Below are 23,137 nucleotides of genomic sequence, written 5' to 3'. Positions count from 1 at the left end.
ATGGGCGAGCCATCCCCCTTACTTTGTTTCCTCTATAAAAGGAGTGTCAGCAGATCCCTGGGAGTATTTCTTTCACCACCTGTCTATATCCTCATTCGAAGTCAACAACACCACACATGCATTATACACCATGTGAGTAGAACACTGCCAAAAGTTTTGAGTTGGTGACCTCTGTGCACTATACACTTCAGCATTCACTGATCCCACTGTTATTTTACATGGCCAACCACTTCTTAGCTGACTTGCTGTCATTCCCAGTCACTTCCAGTTTGTCAAAATACCACTAACAGTTTACTGCAGAATACTTAGTAGTGAGAAAATTTCATGACTGGAGTTGTTGCAGCTGTAGCATACTATCATGGTACCACACTGGCATTCAGGCTATGAGAGCGATCGACTCTTTCACAAAGGTGCTTGATTTTATACACCTGTGACCATGGAAGTGATTGGAATACCTGAATTCAATGATTTGGGTGAGTGAATAAATAATTTCACAATATAGTGTAGCTGCCTAAGATGATGAGCACTCTAACATTAGCTATTAAGGAGAGGCACACTAGTTTCAAATTTTTAGCTCATTTTCCAATTATCCCACTTTGTTTACAGATCTTCATTCATTCTATTAACCAATTATCACAAGTTAGAGAAATGAGTGCAACTAGAGTTCATCCTGTTTACTGTGCTTGTACTCTATTACAGCCATTACTTGTGTAGCGCTGACTCTACTGCCACAAGGATTTTAACACATGCAGCAGGTAATATTTAAGGTAAGGTAGTTTTACCAGGACAATCAATGACTGTTTGATTACTTGGCATTATACTGTGAAAGCTCTTTGTGCTGATTGCACAAATCAGTAAATTACGTTAAGTTTCTGCAAGTCCCAAGATAATGCATTTAATGTAATACTAACTTTCAAATCCTAAAAACACCAATATAGAACCGTATCACTTTGATGTTTGCTGAGGTGTTGATGGCTGCATCACACATATAAATGTGGTTTTGGTATCAACAAGTCTGTGAAGAGCATCCCTCTTGGTAAAACATTCTGCTGAAGTCAACACCTCAACAAGATTTTGTTACAAGCAGCACTGTGGTGTCAGCAAATCCCATCTTGAGTGAATTCAGCATAAAAATCACAGTAATGCCCTCATCTAATCCAACTTAAAGGTCACCACAGTGCACAACAGAAATGTGACAAATTTAAGGGAATGCGTTTTGCCACAGAAAATGTGCTTCTGCTTTAGATAATAAAGAAAGCATTCTCACAGCTGACCCATCATTAATCTTAAACATCTTTTTGACAGTCCTTCGCCCTTTCCCTCTCTAGTTTACAAGGAAAATGGATACTGATGACAGATGTGTTTTTTTATATTTTTATTTGTTTTTACAGACTTTTGTCACAACAAAGTCAGCAAGAGCATTCTTTTTTTTGTCTATTGCATTGTTGTAATTTGTTTGAAAGCAACCAAGAGGACAGTGACCATTTCATAGCATAAAAGCAGAGGCAGTTTTGACATGCAGCAAAACAGGCAGGGCTTTGAACTGAAAAAACGAACAAGGCAAGGGGAATAATAAAAAAAAAAAAACTAAAAAAAAACAAACCCTACCAACAACTTTCAAATCTGACTCCCATTAACCCATCACTTACAACCCCTAGAGCCCATTAGTTACAAAATACTCAGAGAAGCTGCAAGAAAAGAAAAAAAAAAAAAAAAAAAAAAGGGAAAGGGAAAGGGAGTTTTTGCTCTGAACTCTCACCCAGGGGCGGCAAAATGAAGAAAGTTCTAAAATATCTAATCCTATTATGTGCTGTTAACATTGCTTCAAAAGGGATTGAGTAACACGTTTGAAAATTGCAACATTCAAGTCATTCTAGTTAGCCAGCATGGTGATTGGTCAAAGAATAGAGAATACCTTAATGATGTAAAATTTGTGGAAAAAACACCATTTGATATGTAAGTGATACATCACCAAGTAGAAAAGAAAAATCTGACCTCTGCAGCTCCCTCAGCCAACATCTCTAAAATATTAAGCTTAGATTTGAGGGACAATTTGATCTATCTATAAAAAAAATTAAAGTACAGGAAGAGGCCACACATAATGAAATGTTAACATAATTAAACTTAATCTTTTTAGTCTTATCAAGTATAGTGCAGTGCAAGTAATGTTCATGAGAAACCCTGGCCATAAAATACTTAAACTGTGAAGTTGTAAAAATATTAACACACTACTGATCCATTACAATTTAATTTCAGTATTTTTTTACAACACAACTGCAAAAAAAAAAAGAAAAAAAAAGAAAAAGATGTGCATTTACTCGTATATGAAAGCTTTGTGTTTGTGTTATAGAGTCTGTTACTAATCTGAGCAGTGTTAAGATCCAGGTTCAAGAGCACTCCCCAAGTGTTTGGTCCCTAAGGGAGACATAACTGACAAGTCCTTCTGTTAAATGGCTAAAAACAGAGGACTAAGGGGAAAAAAAAATCCTATCCCAAAAACCTGGGGAAAAAAGAAATTACAATGTAAGGAAGACCACCAGACAGACAAAATGAACCTCCAACAAACAGACAAAAGCATTGTTGAGACAGAGGTTGATCAGGGTCAAAGGGGCAAGTCCATCTTCTCTCAGGAGATCACTGCATCCATTTGAGTGCCCGTTCATACAGCTGCCCAGCCACCTCCCACACTGTGGTGTCTTACTTGAGCAGAGCTTTTATGGGCTCAGTAGCAGCAGCTTCAAGGGCAGTCATGCCGTCTGGTGATTTTTGGTCTTTGTCAGCTCCCTGTGGAGGAGAGGGGACACAATGTTTACTTGGTGCCTCAAACTTTAGTGACATCTGCTCAAACGTGACAGTCAAATAGTGCATTGATAACGCCGCCGTGAGCAATGTCCAAAGCTTGCGTGGCTACTTAAGAGCCGTACAGAACTAGTCAGACCCAAACTCCTTCATACACACTTCTTATTCGTTTTACCCACATCTGAAGAACTGGGAAGATTAAGGAAACCAAAACAAGGGATTAAAATCGAAGCATAGTTTTTGGACCCAAATTGCACCAGCTGTGATTTAGTTTTCAGAGCTGAACTGTGTACTCAAAAACAAAACTGTTGGCCAAGCACTGAGCCTTGAGTAGATGCATTTGGAAGCCAAGCTAAAGCGAAATCAGAAGAGGTTTGTTCCAGAAATGGGAAAAGCTCAGTCTGGGGGGGGTGCATACACATCCCTAATGAACAAAATCATTAACATCAGGAATCAGTTGATAAGATTCAACTGGAAAGAGGCCATGTTAGTTATAAAGTATCTCACAGGTTCAATTGTTCTGGTGTACAAATGCATCTTTCACTTTTTGAGAAAGATGAGTGAAAAACTCATAGACAAAAGTTACGGTAGTTGCCAAAGGAAGAGAGACAAGACTTACTTTAGACTAGCCCCTTACTCATTTGAGCTGTGATAATATGTGTATGCTGACTCTGACACTGTGGCTGTGTAGTTATTGTTATACTTTTCTTTAAGCTGCAGGGAGTCCACCCGGAAGAGGCATGTATATTTGGTTCAATTATAGTGCAGAACCAGCACAAACTGGCAGGCATGCCGACGTCCAAACAAAGCCTTGCATTCATGGTCCGATTATGAATTTTACATCAGCCAAACCCTTGCATACTCAGGGACACAGGAAAGGTATGTAGGACAATCATGAACACAACAAGGACAAGACTTTCCCTTGGTTGACTGCTTTAGGGACGCAGAAAGGCTGTGGCATAAAAGATCTTTACAGAAAAGTGAGGGTGGTCGTGAGGGTGGTCATTCAGACATAAAGCTGCCACATTCAGAGGCTATCAGATCAATGGAAAGGAGTCCATGACTAAGAGGGGCTGAAGTCACACACACTGAGACACAAATCCATTCAAGCTTTGAGGGATAACAGAATCAATGTGAAGGAGATGGGAGAAGAAATAGCCATTTAGATTAGTATGGACAAAAAACACAGACACACACACACACAAAAACAAAGAGAGAGAGAAAGAAACAGGCCACATGTTTTAATGCATTTGTAGTGACAACAGATTTAATGGCAAAGTAGGAGTGGAAGGCCTTGCAGTGGAAACGCGTCCCTTTGTTTAGCTTGCCAAGTTTAGCCTCTTAGCAAAAGAGCTTACAGAACCAAGGCAGAGAGAGGCTATTGTTGCGTAGAGAAGCAGGGCATCAAAAACAATGTCCCCCAGTTCGAGTACCCGGTAGCAGGAGGATGGTTATCTGGGAGCAAATTCCATGCCACAAGAGCAACAGAGCATAAAGCGAGGAGAGGGATTTACCAGGGTTGAGTTGGTAACCTGTCACATCTACAGCTCTAATTGGTAAGGAAATGGAAGACAAAATGAGAGATAGCACCCCCCCTATCAGAACATACTTCACATTTCTTGGCATAATGCTCCTGTCAACACTCTAGTTAAACATGTTAGAGCTCTGTTATGCAACACTTGCGGTATGAAGACTAGTGAGACCTGTTCTCTCACTTTTTCAATGTGAATTTTATACATTTTATCTGATTATTCTGATGGTATCAAACATGCCTGTTAGAGATACTAAGTTAAATTTATGAAATTGTCTTTTTTTTAAGCATTCTTGCAAAGGATTACATAATAAAATTCACATCACTCCCATGTCTGTTAAAAATGATGATGGTTGACAGCTAACGTGTCTTAGCTGGGACATAAAACATGGATGCAAGGAGAAACAGTGGAACAGCTCTTTTCAAGGGGAATAAAATCTGACAACCAGCTTCTATAAAGCTCACTAATTAACAAAATGATAACTGATTTGGTTGCCTGTGCAGAAATTTTTTTTTAAGTGGGGCCAGTCTTCATTGTATAATGAAGAATTGATCTCACACAAAAGCTGTACATTATCAACTACAAAATAAACAATGACAAACGTTTTTTTTTTTAAGTGAAGTTGTGTGAAATTGAGTCTTTAATCAAATCCTGCAGTGTTAAAACCCCCCAAAATAAAACAAAAACAAAACGATGGCTTTGGTAGGCAGATCTTTCAATTTCTAAATAAATAAATAAATAAAAATACTTCCCTCCCCTACCTTACCTGCAAATAAACAAAGGGTTTCTTCAGTGTAATTCATCTTGTCAGAGACAGGGCAGCTTGCCAGGCAAAAAACAAATTTTTTTTTCCTGATAATAATGTTTTAATCTTTTTTCATTTATCTCAGTTTCAAAGTCTACTCCTTCTAACAAGTTAAACAATTTTTGTTCTTCTGTCACTTAACTTTCCCTGAAAATGCAGATTCATGCATACCAGGTACCTGATAACCAATTACCATAATCTCTTACTCTGATGTAGGGCTGCCACAAACGATTATTTTGATAGTCGACTAGTCACCGATTATTTATGCGATTAGTCGACTAATCAGATCATCATCCACTGGACGTAAAACTACAGCTTATTGCACCAGCAGCATCTGCTCTTATATAACTATCATTAGCTTACAGCTTTAAGCTTTTAAGGTGCTAACTAAAAATAAAGACAAGATGATAGTTTATTCAATTTTAATGAAATTTGCAGATTGTTTCGGTAAAGTTTAATAAACTCCTTGCTATCTAAAATATAACAGGACACCGGAGTATATTCTCCAGCATCTCACACTTCTGATAATCAGCTGTCTGCTTGACGTTTATTCAGCTGTGTAAAAACTATAACTTTAATCTCAGCCAAACCGATTTACTCAGGAACAAATAAAATACTAAAAAAAAAGCCAAACAATAACATTTTTAATTTATCTAAGTGACTCATATATATTTAACCTGAGTCGCGAAAGACGGCGGTGGGTTTGAAAACAATTTGCTGGGAGTCCGGTGTTCTCACGGCGCTAGTGACCTAGCCCCCGGCTAGCTATCGAGCTAGTGGGTAACAGACGTCTCCGAAAACGTCGGAGCGCTTTTGAAAATATGTGGTGTCCTGATAAACTGAGCAGATATTTGAGGTTTACACAGCTACATTCTCGCCTGAAAATATGTTAAACGTTTATTTTGTGACCTAGAAAGAATAATAAGAGTAATATTAAAACTAACTAGCTACCGCCATTGTTGGAAACTAAGCTGGGCCGCGCTATGAATTCTGGGACACAGCTGCTGCTTCTTCTTCGGGGTTTAACGGCAGCTGGCATCCTTGTACATGCTGTGCTGCCATCTTCTGTTTCAGTCCGTTATTACACTCTTAAATCCTGCTATTATTCCTGCGTCTTTTGCGATCTTACAAAGCTTCAAACGACACGTTGACTATTAAATCAGTCGTCGACGATTTTGATAGTCGACGTAATCGTGACTAGTCGACAAATCGTGGCAGCCCTACTCTGATGTGCTACTGGGTAGAGCGATATGGCCCAAACTTCATATTTCGATATTGTTTAGCTGGATGGCGATATACGATATATACCTTGATATTTTTTAAACCAATAAAGTAAGAACAAAAAGGGAGTTCTTAGTCAAAGCCATGTGTCGCAGATGTCACACAGGCACTTTTATTAACATACAGTGTAGATGTACATTAAAAAAAAAAAAAAAAAAAACAACTCAGAAATAAATTATCAGCATCTTGATGCTGGCTGCAGGTGAAGCGATGGGGAGGGGGGAGTTGTTTTCAGTGAAGGAGAGAGGCGGGACAGAGTAACGTTGCGTAGAGACAAAAGTGGACCAAAGAGAGGCAAACCTAGACTATATCGACATAAACGATATTGTCACATCTTATCTCTCGTATAAAAATCTATCAATCTTTTTAAAAAACAAGATATATTGCCCAGTCTTACTATTGGGAAAAGAGGAGAGGAATGGAGATGATTCTCTTTATCCCTTCCCTTTTCTCCAGCTCTGGAGAGGACATTAGTCGTCGGTTCAGTCCAAACTTAATCAACCCTACAGACTAGAGCTGGGCGATATGACCCAAAATTCATATCTCGATATTTTTTAGCTGGATGGCGATATATGATATATATCTCGATGTTTTGTTTTTTTAAAGCCATAAGGTAAGAACAAAAAGAGAGTTTAGTCAAAGCTGTGTCCCAGATGTCAATCAGGCACTTTTATTAACATACAGCATAGATGTACATGAAGAAATTACTCAAAAATAAATTATCAGCATTTATTAAATAATAATGCTCCATAAATAAAAGAACACAATGTTGTTTTTGTGCATAACAAAAAGCTCACAATTGTGCAGTCAAAATGTAAACTAAAAGACGCTGAGCATAATAACAAAGACAGACAGATTTCACAGCTGCTCTGTTCCCAACTTCTACTGCATGACTGACAGCCTGGAGTTTGAAATCCTCTTTGTAACCGTGTCTCTTAACAGGTGCCATTTATGATCCTTATACACACACACACACACACACACACAATATACGGTAATATTACGTTGAAGCACAGTACGTATTACTCCGCGAGGCTCCATTACGGTAGCCGTAATGCTAACTTGTGGTAACTCGTTAACAGAGATTTGCAGTGTTCATCTTGTCGTTGCCTGCAGGTGAAGCTATGGGGGAGGGGGGAGTTGTGCTCAGTGAAGGAGAGGCGAGGCCCAGTAACGCAGCGTAGAGACAAAAATGGACGAAAGAGAGGCAAACTTGCGGCTCCACAAATATAATTATAACGTAACATAGACTATATCGATATAAACGATGTTGTCACATCTTATATCTCGTATGAAAATATATCGATATTTTTTTAAAAACTCGATATATCGCCCAGCCCTACTACAGACCTCATCAAAATTGCAAAAAAAAAAGCATTACATGTTGACTTTAGTAATAATCACTGCCTTCATGGCGACAAATAAGCCTTCTATATAGGGCTGTTCGATATAACGATATATATCGGATGATGATATAAAAACGTCTATCGTTTCATTTTACGCTATTGTTTCGTGGTGTCGCAAAATAAACTCTTTGTGGCAATCTTTTTTCATTGTTCTGATGGTCACTGTAGTGGCTATATTAATTTCTTAAAGTTCTCTATTTCTCTTATATTTTATATAACCACACTACGGACGGACAAGCACCTGTTTTTATGCGTTGTGTTTAGCAATAACGACGGTAAAACCATCGCGTGTCCGCTTGTTTATGTACCACATAAACCTTTCACAATAAAGCTCAAGATCCTGTTGAGACTTTTCAAAATAAACGGAATCACGTGAAAGAGAAGATTATTTACGGATGAGAATTAAAAAAGGAGCTACCAGGTGCTAAAAAATAAACCTTAGACTCAAACGTTAGAACAGGCTTTTCCCCGCAGCACGCCGTGTAATAAATACTCAAAGAAAACGGCGGCCTTTACAACTTATATCTAAAAATTAGGGGTGCAACGATACACAAAATTCACGGTTCGGTTCGATACTTTGGTGTCACGGTTCGATATTTTTTCGATACAAAAAAATGTTCATGCCTTTTTAATTTGTCATTTATTAAAATTATAAATATATATTTTAACTCAAAAGCACTTCTTCTGGGCTATATTCTCAGCAGCATATTAAACATATCAGGTCCCCATGAGGAGAATCATGTGCTAACAGCTGTCTAAATGACTCGGGTAAAGTTTGTAGCATGCCTGCTTGTTGTTTTTGTCTGCTTCCACTTATCTTTGCACGAGGATGATGTCAGCGTAAATGTGCAGTCATATTCGTTGTGTTTAGAGATGGACCGATCCGATATTACGTATCGTATCGGTCCGATACTGACCTAAATTACTGGATCGGATATCGGAGAAAAATAAAAAATGTAATCCGATCCATTAAATATCACGAAAGCACCTCACAAAACTTGCAACACCCCGTAACTCACCTCAGAACGTTAGCACGTCGGAGCAGTATGCATCACGTGATAGAGCGGCTGTGGCATGCGGGACCTGTCGGTGGTCTGGATAGCATGTGGAGCTTCGCTAGCAACCCGGCATTTCATCTCCGATAAAGTTATCCCGAGAGAAGTAAAGCAAGTGTGTAAGTCCATCTCTGAATGTTTGTAAAGCATTCCTGCGTTAAGCTTAACAAACGACTGCCTCTTCTTGCTGCTACTTCATGAAACTGCTTAACGATCAGCTGATCGGCTTTTCTGTCGTGAGTCCGTGACTCTAGTTTGCTTTTGGCCCACTTTGCACCAGAAAGAGGAAACCAGCGGCTGAACAACAGCAGCACGTTTAAGCTTGATCAGCTGTTGTTAGAATGTATTTAATCTTACTTTCTACTCCAGGATCTTTTTCTACGTAGCTGACGGCTGGTAACTGTGCAGGGGCGGATCTAGCAAAGTTTAGCCAGGGGGGCCGATAGGGCATTAACAGGGAAAAGGGGGCACAAAGACATACTTTTCTTTCTTATTCTCATTTAAAATGTCTAGCTTTTAATAAATAATTATCTGACACCCAAAGTTTTAATTTGATGTAAAATGAATAGAAGTCAATTACTGTATATAGTAACTATTAAGTCTAATATATATACTCTAGTAAGCTATAGTACTTTTTCCTTTGGGAAGGTACCATCTGTGCAGTCTGCAATTTTGTTGAAGAAAGATGTTGAATCTATTTAATATTTCTTGAAAAATAATTGATTTCTGCGCATTTTTTTTTCACACTGCATCAAATTAAGGTTGATTACGTCGATTAAGCATCATGAGGTGGAGCGTGAGGGGTGGTTCCCTATTTTTTATTTATTTATTTTTATTGTTGCTGGGAGTTGGAACTCTATTAGTTAGGTTGCTTAATATATATGCTAAGTACTCTTTAAAATACCAGAATAGGGAGGATGGTGTAGGTTTAAGTTTATTAGATTGATCAGTATTGCTGAACTATGAAATATTTTTTTTTGCATACAGGTATAACAGAATAGCTTTAGTGTAGTTGTTGTTTTAAACTTGAGTATGAACTTATACAAAATGCAGCAAGATATTTAAAAAACAGTTTTGTTGATTAAAAAACACTATATCGGATTCATATCGGTATCGGCAGATATCCAAATTTATGATATCGGTATCGGTATCGGACATAAAAAAGTGGTATCGTGCCATCTCTAGTTGTGTTCCCACTAGTGCTGTCAGCGTTAATCTGGAATGACGTTAACGCCACAACACGGCAAATCTTCGTTAACGAGCTACCGCGGATTGCCCCGTGCGTGGGGCTGGACGGCGTCAACGTGTTAACGAGCTAACTGCGCTAACGCAGTAGTTCCCACCCATGTAATTGAGCATTGCGTGGCACATCTGACATACTGTTTTACTTTTGTCCATGACGCGGTTACCTTCAGGGTCATACCTCACATGAAAACCAAAATAGTTCCAAAGGCCACATCTGAATGAGGGTGGGGGAGGTTCAATTTGCCATGTTGCAAGGAGAGCTTAACTTCTGTCTCGCTAGCTTGTGCCGCACTCAGTGGATCTGTGATCGATTACTCCGCCTAGGCTGCACTGTCGAGCGCAGATCCACTGAGCTCTCAACACAGACAGCATCGTCAGAAGGAAAATTGATAAAATAAATTAAAAATTTTGTATTGTTCGATACATATGCGTACCGAACCGAAAGCACTGTATCGAACGGTTCAATATTGATACGAGTATCGTTGCACCCCTACTAAAAATGTATAGTTTCATGCATCAGTTAAAACACTCGACTCCAGCTACATGACACGCAGCCGGAAACACTTCCCGCAAGACGAGTTGCCCGAGATTCACAGAATTTACAGAAAATGTTAAATTTTTGTGATTTATATCGTTATCGGGACGATAGAATTCTTATATCGGGATATGAGATTTTGGTCATATCGCACAGCCCTACTTCTATATAATAAACACAACTGCATAATTTGTACCACTATATTTTAGGTTCTACCATTCTCATAATCATTACCTTCTCGTCACCAAACATACTGTCAAAAAGTGTATACTGGAGCCATGCCAGAGATAATGCTTCAAATCCGTATTTATGGTCGAGTTCCAGTAATAGTGCTGGCACAGTCTTCCTTTTTTTGCCTTTCAGGATACACCACGCTACCCCAACGGCCAAGCAGCTCACTGGCACGCTCCTGACACCACTTAGAGTAATGAGCTTTACTCAACTTGAATAATGACCCCACATGATCACCTCACTGTCCAAACACTAGCCAGTCAAAGACGTTGATGGCCAATTGAGACACAGACTAATGAACAAGAATAGACTCCCAGCGTGTCTCCAGTCAAAATAAGATACATCATCACCCTGAATTATACAGCTACACAAAGCAGCAGTGGGTCAGTAATATAATGCCACCAACATGCCAAAATGTCCATTAAGTTTTCATTATGACTGTTGTGAATGGAATGCATAAGTCTTCAAATATTGAGCCAAAGCCTCACTCAAAACCTATTTGAAGCACAAGATTTTCAGACTATTGACCTGCTGTCCGCAATCAAACATTACTGAGCAGTTAAAAGGGCAAATTTTTAACACCCAGCGATAAAGATAAGATCAATACATGTATTACAACAGGATGTGCCAGAAAGGCTCTGGGTGAGATACGGTGGGGGGTGGGAAATAAAATCTAGAGGTGGGGGAAAAAAATCGATACTGTGTAGTATCGTGATATTTTGTTTGCTAATAATGTATCGATACAGGGACAGCAGAAATCGATATTTTGTTACAAAAAAGGTTTTTGTGCTCTGACTTCAGAGCATGTTGATCCTTTTTCTGAGCAAGAATCCTGACATTCCTTCACTGTCCAAATGTGTTTAACTTTTTTTTGGCAGCAATAAACATGACAGTTTACTTATTTTAATTTAAGACATGTTTTATTTTAATTAAGTTTAAAACTTTTTTATTTAATGTAAAATTATATTTTGTTTTAATTTACTTTCAAATTCTTCAGTTGCTGAAGGGGCTGCATAGTTTTCATAAATTGCATAGTTCAGAATAGCTATAATTGTACCAGATGGTTGCATTCAGTTAAGTTGGACTAGACTGTAATACAAACTGTTCAGTTTGTCAACAATAAAACTGACTGAAATGAGAGAAAGACTGAGTGTGAGACTTTGATATTAGATAAAATGAATATTGATAAAGTTTACCTTTATGTACAGAATCTGAATATCGCAAAATATTTTAAAAAATTGCAATAATATCGTATCGTGTGTTAAGTATTGTGATAATATCGTATCGTGGGATGTTTGGTGATTCCCACCTCTAATAAAATCCTTTTATAAGTTTATGGTAATCTCAAAATATGAAGCAATAAAGACCGCAAGTGTGCACTTTTACCCCCCTCAAAAAACAAAAACACTTCAGTGACAAGTGAAAGATGTTTTATACTAGAGTGTGTATATATATTATCTATATAGTTAGGATAAATGTTCCATCCATTCTTTGCATAAAGGGCAGAGAGAAAAAAGGAGGAAATCTTTAGGGATGTAAAAGACACAAAAACAACAGGTACTGACTTCAAACAGTACTGTACTTCTTCCTAGACAATAGCAAGTTCCCATTAAAAGAAAAATGTGTGTGTATGCCCTTTTATTGCTGACCTAAAATTTACTGGCTGGTCTTTGCAGGCTGTAGTCAGCACTCTTGGCCAGGATCTTACAGCTGGGTCACCTTTGGGGTAATAATGGCCTTTCATAATTCATTAACAACAACAACACGGCACACAGTTGGGGGCAGGGGTCAGCTTCCATGATGCACAAGGGAACCACGCCATTTTTAATCTGCCAACACAAGAATGTCTGACAGTCCAACAGTCACAATTCAGTATTCTCAGTGGGCTCCTTTTATCCAGTGTAATGTGGCAGCTGTGCACAGCTACAGGTGCTGCCAGACAGAGTGGATTTACACTAGCACTATCATTGGTGTAGCTCTGAAATATCTATTAATCTCATGTTGGGATACATGGGAAGTTTTCAAAGCTTTCATATGGATATACTGAGACCTGCTCCCTGTGGCAACTATTAGCATCTAGTGTTAATTATTGATGGTACTTAGTTGGAATTATTATAAAATCAAGAACTGTGATGAATTAGGACCACCTGTCTTGTCCGATATGATACTAGCTTTTTGAAAGTCTACCAGTAGCTGGATAATTCATGAGACTTCAGTTTAAATTTACAATTGTGATCTACAATGACTATGAAAACAAGACAATCAATGTAAAATTATTCATATTTCCTCGTCATAGTCCTTGTCATAACAAAACTCATTTTACTTGTGTAATAAATCACTCACACACTTTTTCTTAAGTTGCTGTGCTTTCATCCCTCTCTAAAACAAAACTTACCCAAAGGTCTTTGATTTACAAAGATGAGGCACTACATGATACAGCTGCCTATTTTAAATGCAGAAGAGCTTCTGACTCTCAGAAGGATGTTCTGTGACTGGCAGCAGAAGAAATTAAGGAAAATAAATGCCAATAATGAAGTCTTTTTTTTAAAGAGACAAAATGAGCTTTTAAAACCCAAATTTCTCATTGTAATGTGAAAGTGAAATGTGGCTGTGTGATATTAACACTCTTAGGGACATTAAATGCATCATCTAGTGACAGCTCAGATCTTAACTTGAAGTACACCGCTTAGTTTCAGCAAAGAAATCATTCTATAACGTGTCATCTTTCAATGCTTAAATAATAGCTCATTGGATATAAATATGGTCTATGGTAGGAATAAAAAGCTCTGAGTCAAATGTATACTTAAGTCAGAAACATGCAATGTCAAATGCGTGCTGACATGCTAGCAACTTTTATAGCAAATGACTTGCTGTATATAGTTTCTTTTTCCTGTCCGTTATTTCCTTCAGTTTATCTTAGTGCTGATTGCCAGCTGACAACAGTTTTCCGCTCTTGGCTGACTAGTTACAAGATTCTGGTGCCTTTGTTGATAGGCAGGACAGAGTTTGCAGCTGCGCTGCCAAAAATGCAGGACTAATACAGCTGATTAACTGAAATCAGTTGGTGGAGCATACCACAACCATGCCTCTCTAACCAAACACTGTTGTTTCCCCATATACAGATTATGGTTTCCTCTTTTAAAATGCCTTCTTCAAAGTCCCATTCAACCTGTGAACCTATTAAAAAGTCTGTCTGGCTGCTGGCAATGAGATTGTAAAGACTGCAAAAAGTGACTTCCCCATTCTGTAGTGTGACCCCTCCCCACTTCCCATTACTTGATGCTACTGTGAAACAACTGTGTAGAGGAGCTTTCATTTACCCTGCCTCATTAAGCCTGGCTGGAAACAGACAGCTGCTCACTCACCCTCAGGCCCCTGATTCTCACTCTCTCTCTGAATTCTTCCCATATACACATAACAGTCTGGAGCAGCCTTTGAATGATGCTTTTTCATGACATGATGCAGTCTTCCACAATGCAAACTCCACTCAATCAGTGGTGGTGTACTTTTGTCAATTTTTATAGTTTGGCTTGAAATTTGGAAAATGACACATTTGTTTGAAGCACATTTACAAAGCTAAGCTGTCCGACTGAAACATCCATGTTCTTTGCATCATTGTTCAAATAAGCTTTTTTTTCCCCACTTAAATTTAATAATAAACATGTACCGAGATAGAGGACCCAGTCAACTATATACCTGCCTGCTTCTTTAAAACATCATGAGTGTTATAAGGTGGAGGGTAGGGCTGGGCGATATGGCCTAAAGTTCATATCACGATATAATTTGAAGCATGTGCGGTAACGATATATATCGCGATATTCTTTTCTTCTGTATAACGTATTTTCCACACTATAAAGCACACTTAAAATCCTTTAATTTTCTCAAAAATCGAGAGTGTGCCTTATGTATTGTGGAGATACAGAAATTATTTTATTGCTGCCATATAATCTGCATCATTATAATTGCATTAATAACATTCTTTACAGCATTATTTCATCTAATAATATTTCTCACAGTATTGATACTGCATTACAGTTGTTTATTGAAGATGTCCATTTGAGGATCCTTCCATTATGTTAACTTTTATTACAAGTACGGTTAAAAGTATTTTATACACATTGCATATCTGTGCTTATTTTGAGTTGATGTTCAGTTCATTAAGGGTCTTAAGCTTCACTGGCATGACTGTCCAGGTGATACATGCTGAGGGAAACTAGAACATAGAAGGATAACTGCAATGCATGCTTACAGTACATATAATACATATAATCTAGGAATGTGTCCGGCCTGAGGCCTCAACTCATTTGGTGTCTTACTATATTTTATTCTACTTGGTAACAGACGACCAGAGTCAATAATTAGCCTCAGAGACCCCGAGGGCTTGAAGTTTATTACCTTGTATGGAAGGTGTTATAGAAAAGAGAAGTTCTATGTCTGATTATAGCTATTAAAGATGTACGATTAACTGTGACTAATGTCTGGAACCTATTTTAATCTGTCATTGATGCTATGGGGGGGGCGTGTACCCCACTGCTTTATAAGTATCCACAACATGTATTTTGGTTAGAAGACATATGTTGATGTTTTCTCCGGGCTGTTAATAAACTCATCGTTTGATTGCACTTTTCTGGGGCCTCCGTGGTTTGTGACACTGCTCTACATTGATTGATTTCACGACAGTATGAATTCTGGTTGTGCTTACTGACCTCGAACCGATTTTGGCGTGCAGAAATCTGTTAAAAAATATTTTAGTACAACTTTGGTAAGCCGCACTGCTTGATGGATTGTCAGAGCATTACGGCTGCCGTAGTGAGGAGCTTTGCGGAGTAATCTGGGTCCAAAACTCCCCCTTCAGGTCCCAAAGTCAAACGAACACTAAGAGTTAAAAACTGTCTAAATTCCTTAATCTTTAATAAAATCATCAGCGTTGCTGCTTTAGCAGGTGTAACAATTAAGTTTAACATCCATTTAATTTATTAAATTTAACGGAGTTAAAAGTTAGAAAGGAAGTTAGCTCCCTAGTTTCCACCTAAACATGACATACCATGTTCTGACTGAGAGATTTTTGAAACTAAATAAAACGTACAGCTCTGCTACCATTTCCAAAATAAATGAAGACAGAAAACTAAACAGCAGTGGCGTTTGTAGGGTTACTGAAGTTGGACTACCTGGTATATAATGTTGTGCTACGTGATTGCTAGCGACACAGCTATGTTAGCATAACATTAGCACAGTGAAGCTGAAGGATGAACACCAACTTTTTTTCCACTCATTAAAAGTTAACGTGAGGGATTCTGGTGGTCAGGGACAAATGCAATCGTATAGCAGGATGCTATACATGGGGCAAACGTCAGTCAGGAGAACAACTAAGACTATTCATCCACAATATGAGGTGAGTTATTAATATACTGCAACAACATGGGAATAGAAAAGCTACGAGAGAATTCAACATTAATGAATCAATGTTACGGAAGTGAAGGAAGCGCAGTTTTTGGCTTTCCCCATATTTCAAAAGTGCCTCATCTCTTTGCTATGACTGTCGCCTGGCATAATTTGCAGGTGATAATGGTTTTAGCCGCTGCGATGCTTTAAACCAAAACAGGCGCAGCTTGATGACATCATCAACATGCGCCATCGCGATAGAGAGGTATAGTCAAAATCTCTATCGTTGGCCAAATTTATATCGTTTCTATCGTATATCGTTTCTATCGCCCACCCCTAGTGGAGGGGTACACAGAAAAAGATATGTGTGTGTTAAAATGAATGTGTGACATTCATCCTCCACAGGGCCATCAATTCAACTGCAGTCGGGCTCATTTGGTCAGTAGTGAAACAGTAGCTACAGCTGTCCTGATGGGTAGAAGATGTGTCATTATGCCAGGAGTGCATACACTTTTGAGTCTAACATTCAGGTAAGACATGCAAGAAGAAACACTGACTTTGTAAAAGAAAGCTCACCACTTACAAATGAGTCTGTCTAACTGTGAAGGAACTGCAGAAATGTGTATTCTAAGGCCAGATGACGCTGGATAGATTGGACATTTATTATAGTATTCCTGTTATTATGTTGTAGTGTTACAGCCAATGCCAGCTGTGCCTGACTCTGTTCTGTGCCTCTCCTCACAGCTGTGACTAGATCTGCACATAGCAGCATGTATTTTTTTGGACCCAAGTAGCATTTAAGGTACTTCCAGAGCTAAACACCTTAGGGAGGCTAATTTGGAGGGATGGAGCAGAGACTTAGATGAAGCCAACGGCAGTGCTCCTATGAATGAAAGAAACAAACAACAAAAAAGCAAGTGCACAGCAGCGACAGTCTGCGATGCTCTATGAACATTCCAGCACAGCCTCCATAGAAATGTGTTAAAGGGCTTTTTGTCCAATGAGTTACCTCATCAGCACTCATGGCTCACATGGAACCACTGATACATCAGCATGCACTAGTGGGTGAAAGACACCAGTGCACTCCTTTGTGCAGATGCTTACATACGCATACATGAACGCAATCAGGGCACCAACCTTTTCTAACAGGAGCTTGACACATGAGAGATGACCCTCAAAACAGGCAGTCATCAGTGGAGTAAACCCATGTTTGTCTGGAGCCTGTGGAAGAAGAGGATGAGAGAGGAATGAGTGAGAAGAAGAAGACTTTTGGTCTTTGGAGGGAAAGCAAAGATTGTATATTGTTACACTTTTAAACTCTTGTTTTAAAAAGAAAAAAAAAGTCTTTTGATTTGCAGATACCAATTTTCAGAGGGTGAGATGCACCGTGCTGATGTGAGTCTTCCTGTGCAATGAAGATTTAGAGACTTCCTACTCCTGATCATTAGAGTTAAAGCATCCATGTCTCATTGTAAATTACTAACACATGATGCTTTCAAGGTAAAAAGCAATTTAAAAGACTTTTGTTGAATCAGGCCACTACCACACCTTCTGAAACTACAAGCCTCAAGGGGCCATCAAGGTTAAATGTGAGAAGGGGTTTTCTAGCATAGAAAATTTGGGGCTTTCAAAGAGGTTTTAGCCTCACACGAAAGGAAGATTACCTGAACTACTACTGAACTTTTTTTAAGAGGGGCTTAATTTACTAAGCATAACAGGAAATGCATAGACCTCTGTTAAGTAAGGCAACACAGACTCACTGCCCTAACTGCAAGCGGATCAATTGTGGTTATGTGCGTCTCATGAGAAGCCCACTATGACCCATAAAAAAACCCCTGCTGAGGCCTGGCCAACTCACTGGTAAAAAACAGCCAATGAACAGTGGGTAGAAATGTATATGATAAACTCCGTTTTATTAAAGCCAGGTTGCTTTTGTTTACACAAATAATGGTTTGTTTCTAACCAGACATTAGACAGTCAAAGGAAGGAGACACAGGCTCTGTTATTTTTGTGGTCACTGTAGTGCTGAGCAGTGGGCAAATTAATGCAAAAAGAATGAAGCTGAGACAGTTGTAACTCTTACATTGATATCTGCCCCCTTAGAAATGAGGAACTCCACCACATCTGTCTGACCGAAGTCTGCAGCATAATGCAGCGGCTTCCTCCCACCATCGAGGGTCCGGTTCACATGCTCAGCCTAGAGAAGGGAAAAAGTACACATTAACAGGGATGAGATCGCCTAACTTGGCATTGCCACAAGCCAGTATGGTGTCTCTTAGTTTAAAAAAAACAAGACAAAAACAAAAAAGAAAACACAAATCAAAGCCCTTCAAAAGAAGGTAACATCTATTAAATCATTTTTTGCTGCTTGGACCCATAATAAAACACAAATTGGTCCCAGCGAGGGCTGTCAGTCCTGACTTTTTCCCCAGAAGTATATGAATAATTACTTGCCTGTATAAGGACGAAGGGAAGTGAAGCAAGAAAAGCATTCATCAGCTCAGAAAAATGGGTATACTATCAAGAATATAGAAGTATAGGAAGCCCTAGAAGATGCATTAATATCTTGTAACACAAGACCTTCATATTATAAACACCTAAGCTGGGGATGAAGGCTCAGGTGTTGGTTCTCCTGGGGCAACTAAGATCAACATTAATGAGATAGCAATAAAATGGACAGACTAGGCAAACAGCATTGAGAAATACTGTGCATTATTGATATCAAAACTGTATGAGATTACATATGACCTCAAGTTTTTACATTATTATTAATATTATAGTCATCTCCTGACTCTAATTCCTACATTAAATTTGCTACAATATTTACCATGAAAGCATAAAATGAAGACTCAACCTGCTACGGATCTCCAAATATGAATTTTTCGAAGCAGACACATTGAATTAATATGGCAGTAATGTCACATATATATTTAGTTTCATGAAATAACTGTTGTGAAAGGACTCAATATAATCTTGTACATAAAATAAATCCAGTTTTATGTAGACCTAAAACCTTAAGGTTACACTTTGGAAAAAAAACAAAACACCACATTTCTTTTTACTCTGCCATTTCTTGGGGTCAGATGAACATGGTCAGTTGCACACAAATTCTGTTCTATTACCACTAGATATTTCTGAAACAGAATCCACACCGCAGCACTGCCTTATCAAAAACATCCTTGTAGGTCAAATTCAGCATACTGAACACAATGTTTGACCTTACCTCTCATCTTGCTAAGTCCTGTAGCTGATTGATATCAAACCTCAAACTTCTCTAAAAATGTTTAAATGTTACTTTCAGTGGTTGATAAAATTAAACGTGCTCCATTTATACTATAGAAAAAGGTTAGTTATTTTTATCTACATGTTTCGTCAATGACACAATTACAGCTGAACACAAGAAACCTCACTTCTCAGAAGTCACCAACTGTAATCATGAGCTCGTGTCAATCATTTGTAGTGGTGGTTTATATCAACAGTTCTTAAAGTGCGGTCTTCGCCTCCTGCAGTTAACACACGCACACAAAACTTCACACAGTCCCTCCTACACTGGCAGCTCAAGTAATTGATCTGCACAACACTGAACAACAATTTGTCAGGAATTTGAAGAGGTCACTAAAGCTGCCCTTTCAGGAACACTGAAGGTTATTCGGTATGGCTACTAATAAAATAATAATAATGGTAATGTGGGAACTAGGCAGCAAAAATTATCAGTCCGAGAAGCTTCTTCAGTTCTAAGGTCAAATGGCGGACAAATCTGGGATTCGCCGCCATTTGACCTTAGAACTGAAGAAGCTTCTCGGATGAGAGGTGAAACGTCTTCAAGCAACTTAAAGAAGTCCAGACGCTTTTCTTTGCAAGCTCCTTTGATTAATACATATTATTAACAGGACAGTTATTTGTGTCTAAAAACTTGTGCTTTTCTTGACGTCACAGACTCAAGGTGAAAAAAAAAAGGAAAAAAAAAAAGAAATCTATCAGTGACTACATAGAAACAGTGGCAAGCACTTTATGGTGCCAAGTTGAACAAGTATAGCGTTACCTCAGACAACCTAAAAAATAAATTAATTTTTTCTTCTTTTGCTGTATGTAAGAGAATCTTAAAATATGTCACATACTTGGAGACGGTATGTATAGTTTTGACCCTGTGTGGAAAATTGTATGCTGTAAAATTATTCCACCCTAGAAAAAGAACAGTTGAAATAAATAGTTAAAAGTACCAAATTACCATGACGATCACGATGAGTGTATGTAAACAGTCATTTATACAAACACGTGATTAATAGTTGATGACACAAATAGAACAAGACACTAAGAAAAAAGAAAACACTTCTGTCTTCCCAAAAGTCACCAACATCCTGAGCATTATCAGTCTTTAAGAGTTTGATCAAAAACTATATGTAGTTTATGTATATATATGTATATGACAATGACAATAAATAAATACTACTACTACTAGTTTCACGTATTGTAAAACTTACATTGGAAACTAGCATTTTACAATTTAAACACATTAGTGAGCTCTACTTTATGAGGAAGCAAATATAGATTCAGTTAGTCATTTGTGGGAAACAACTGAGTGTAAATCATGTGGCAGTAAAACTATCCAGCTACTACCCAACTACAAAATCCGAATGCAGGCGTGTTTCCTAAGGTAGCTGTTTTACAGAAACATCTCTGCGTGGTAAGCATAGGCAGAAACCTTCTCATCAGGCTGCTCCAAAAAGAGCATGCTGGCATTAACGAACGCTGCAGTTGCTGTTAGCCAAGCCTCCATCTCCTAGACTACAGCTGAGACCACCGCCCAGTAAAGCTGACTAGACACTGGCCCTGTCTGCTCGATTAGCCGCTAGCATATAGCTAGACATTTGCCTCAGCTCTCTTAACAACACGCTTATAGAAGACTGTAATATGCGTTTTCTAGTAACGTACATACTGTGCTTAAAACACCCAGTTACAGTAACATTGTTACTGGTGTCAAGAGCCGTTACCCGTGTTACGTACCAACAGATACCATAGTTGGTTAGCTAACCAACAAGTTGCTCTCAGCGGAAAGTGATAATGGATTAACTTTAAACACGTCTCGTTACCCGTAAGACGAATTAAAGCCAGTTTAAAGGTGCACACATTACCGTTAATGTTACAGACCCAGAATGTCCCAACAGCTTTTCAATTCTGGATTACTAACTTAACATTGCCCAACTCCAGCTAACGCTAGCTCGCTAGCAGCTCTACGAACTAGCGTTGATTACCTTAGCTATGCTGACTGTAGTCAAAAAAAGCACAACAGTGGGCAAGTCAAATAACAGCTAAATTACCGTTTGCAGGGTGGCTTTGACCTCATCCAGGTCCCCGGTCTTCAGTGTCCAAATCAGATCTTTATCGCACATCTTTTTGTTGTCGGTTCGGTGTTGCACCTTCCTTGTTGTACTGCCGGGGGTTTGACAACTTATCTGCTAGTGTGTTAAAAGTTAGCTAGCTGAGGCTAGAAAACTACTACTCTCGTCGAGGCTAATACAGTTTCAGCTAAATAAAAATACTCAGAATAATAATTTTTGTTCGATATGGCGACTCAATGACGAGTGACGGGGAAAAATGGTTCACGAAAAGTTCTAAACGGCAAAGTAGCAAACAGGTATCCGCCTTTCTGCAATCCAGAAATATTTCCGATGCCGTTACCCGGAAGAGAATATTTATGGAGAAGTTTATGCTGTTCTGTGACGATAAGGAGTTACTTAATGCAACGCATATGACTCGTCAGGATTTTTGAACATCCTAATTTGTAACAATTATTTACAGTTCCTGAATAAACATATACAGAAAAGTATAATTAAATAAGCTTCTATGTTACCATGTAAAGTAAAACGGAAATTCGTTCCTTATCTGGTTCTGCATTTAAGTTTTTTCGCACTTTGTCTTCACATCTGAGTATACACCGTTTCACTGTTTTTCAGAAATGTTTAACTGAAAAAATTTAATAATAGAAATAATAAACAGACAAAAACATTCAACTCCACTACAGTTAACGATGTAAGAAAACAAACCCATATGCCTAGTTACAAAATCCAAATGCAAACTATATTACATTCTTTTTACATTGTCATGTTAAGCCATAGCGCCACAGTAACCAAGGGAAGTCAAAATTATAGTTTCACATGTCTTTAAATAGCTATGACCAAACACCATATTCGTTTTTCTCCAAATTGCTGTGAACTGACATGGCCTTCAACATAAGTTTAATTTTTATTCAGAGCACAGCCTGGGTTTGAGCTACATTATTTCCACTTTAAAGCAGTCCTTTTTTTTTTATCTTCACATGTAAGTGGTTTATTATTAGAACACAAAAAACACCTGAAGATATGTAAAAAAGAAAGACGTCACATATACTTAATAGCCACTTTATTAGGTATACTTGTTCACCTGCTTACTAGCACAAATATTTAATCTGCTAATTATATGGCAGAAGCTCAGCGCATTTAGACCTACAGACTTGTTCAAGATGACCTGCTGAAGTTCAAATCAAGCATTAGAATAGGGAAGAAAGGTGGTTGGAGTGACTTTGATCATGGCATGATTTTTAATGCCATGACTGTTGTGAGTATTTGAGAAATTGCTAAGCATGTGTAGGACTTACAGAGAATATATCTAGTGGATGGCAGTTCTCTGGGCAAAAATGGCTTGTTGATGTCAGTGATCACAAGAAAATGGCCCTACTGATATAAAAGCAACCGTAACTCACATCTGTTACTTGTTAAAACCAAAGTATACAGAAGAGCAGACAACTACACTGGCCGTCAGCTAACAGGAACAGGAAACTGAGGCTGCAGTTGACAGGGGTTCAGCAGAACTGAACAATAAAAGATTGT

General features: G+C 38.4%; 1 protein-coding gene across 1 annotated transcript; it reads right to left on the bottom strand.

Moving 5' to 3' along the window:
* Positions 1-1,360: 1,360 nt before the first annotated feature.
* On the bottom strand, positions 1,361-22,210 carry mtpn (myotrophin). Its single transcript, XM_085436734.1, has 4 exons — positions 21,590-22,210; positions 18,355-18,468; positions 17,409-17,492; positions 1,361-2,784 (listed from the first exon to the last, which is right to left on the bottom strand). The coding sequence occupies exons 1-4, from the start codon at positions 21,659-21,661 to the stop codon at positions 2,698-2,700; spliced, it is 357 nt and encodes a 118-aa protein (XP_085292860.1). The 5' UTR covers positions 21,662-22,210; the 3' UTR covers positions 1,361-2,697.
* Between the last annotated feature and the right edge of the window lie 927 nt (positions 22,211-23,137).

Source organism: Copadichromis virginalis, linkage group LG17, assembly GCF_057382275.1.
Source record: "Copadichromis virginalis isolate Kocher_CV1m ecotype Utaka linkage group LG17, C_Virginalis_male_GT1.1, whole genome shotgun sequence".
NCBI lineage: Eukaryota > Metazoa > Chordata > Actinopteri > Cichliformes > Cichlidae > Copadichromis > Copadichromis virginalis.
The sequence above is the reverse complement of the archived record's forward strand: the minus strand, read 5'-3'. Positions and strand labels throughout refer to the sequence as shown.

Coding starts and splice junctions, on each gene's coding strand:
- mtpn (XM_085436734.1), bottom strand. CDS start 21,661: ATGTGCGATAAAGATCTGATTTGGACACTGAAGACCGGGGACCTGGAT. Junction 17,493..18,354: donor CTAAGGGGGCAGATATCAAT/GTAAGAGTTACA, acceptor CTTCTTCCACAG/GCTCCAGACAAACATGGGTT. Junction 2,785..17,408: donor TCAAGCTCCTGTTAGAAAAG/GTTGGTGCCCTG, acceptor TCTCCTCCACAG/GGAGCTGACAAAGACCAAAA.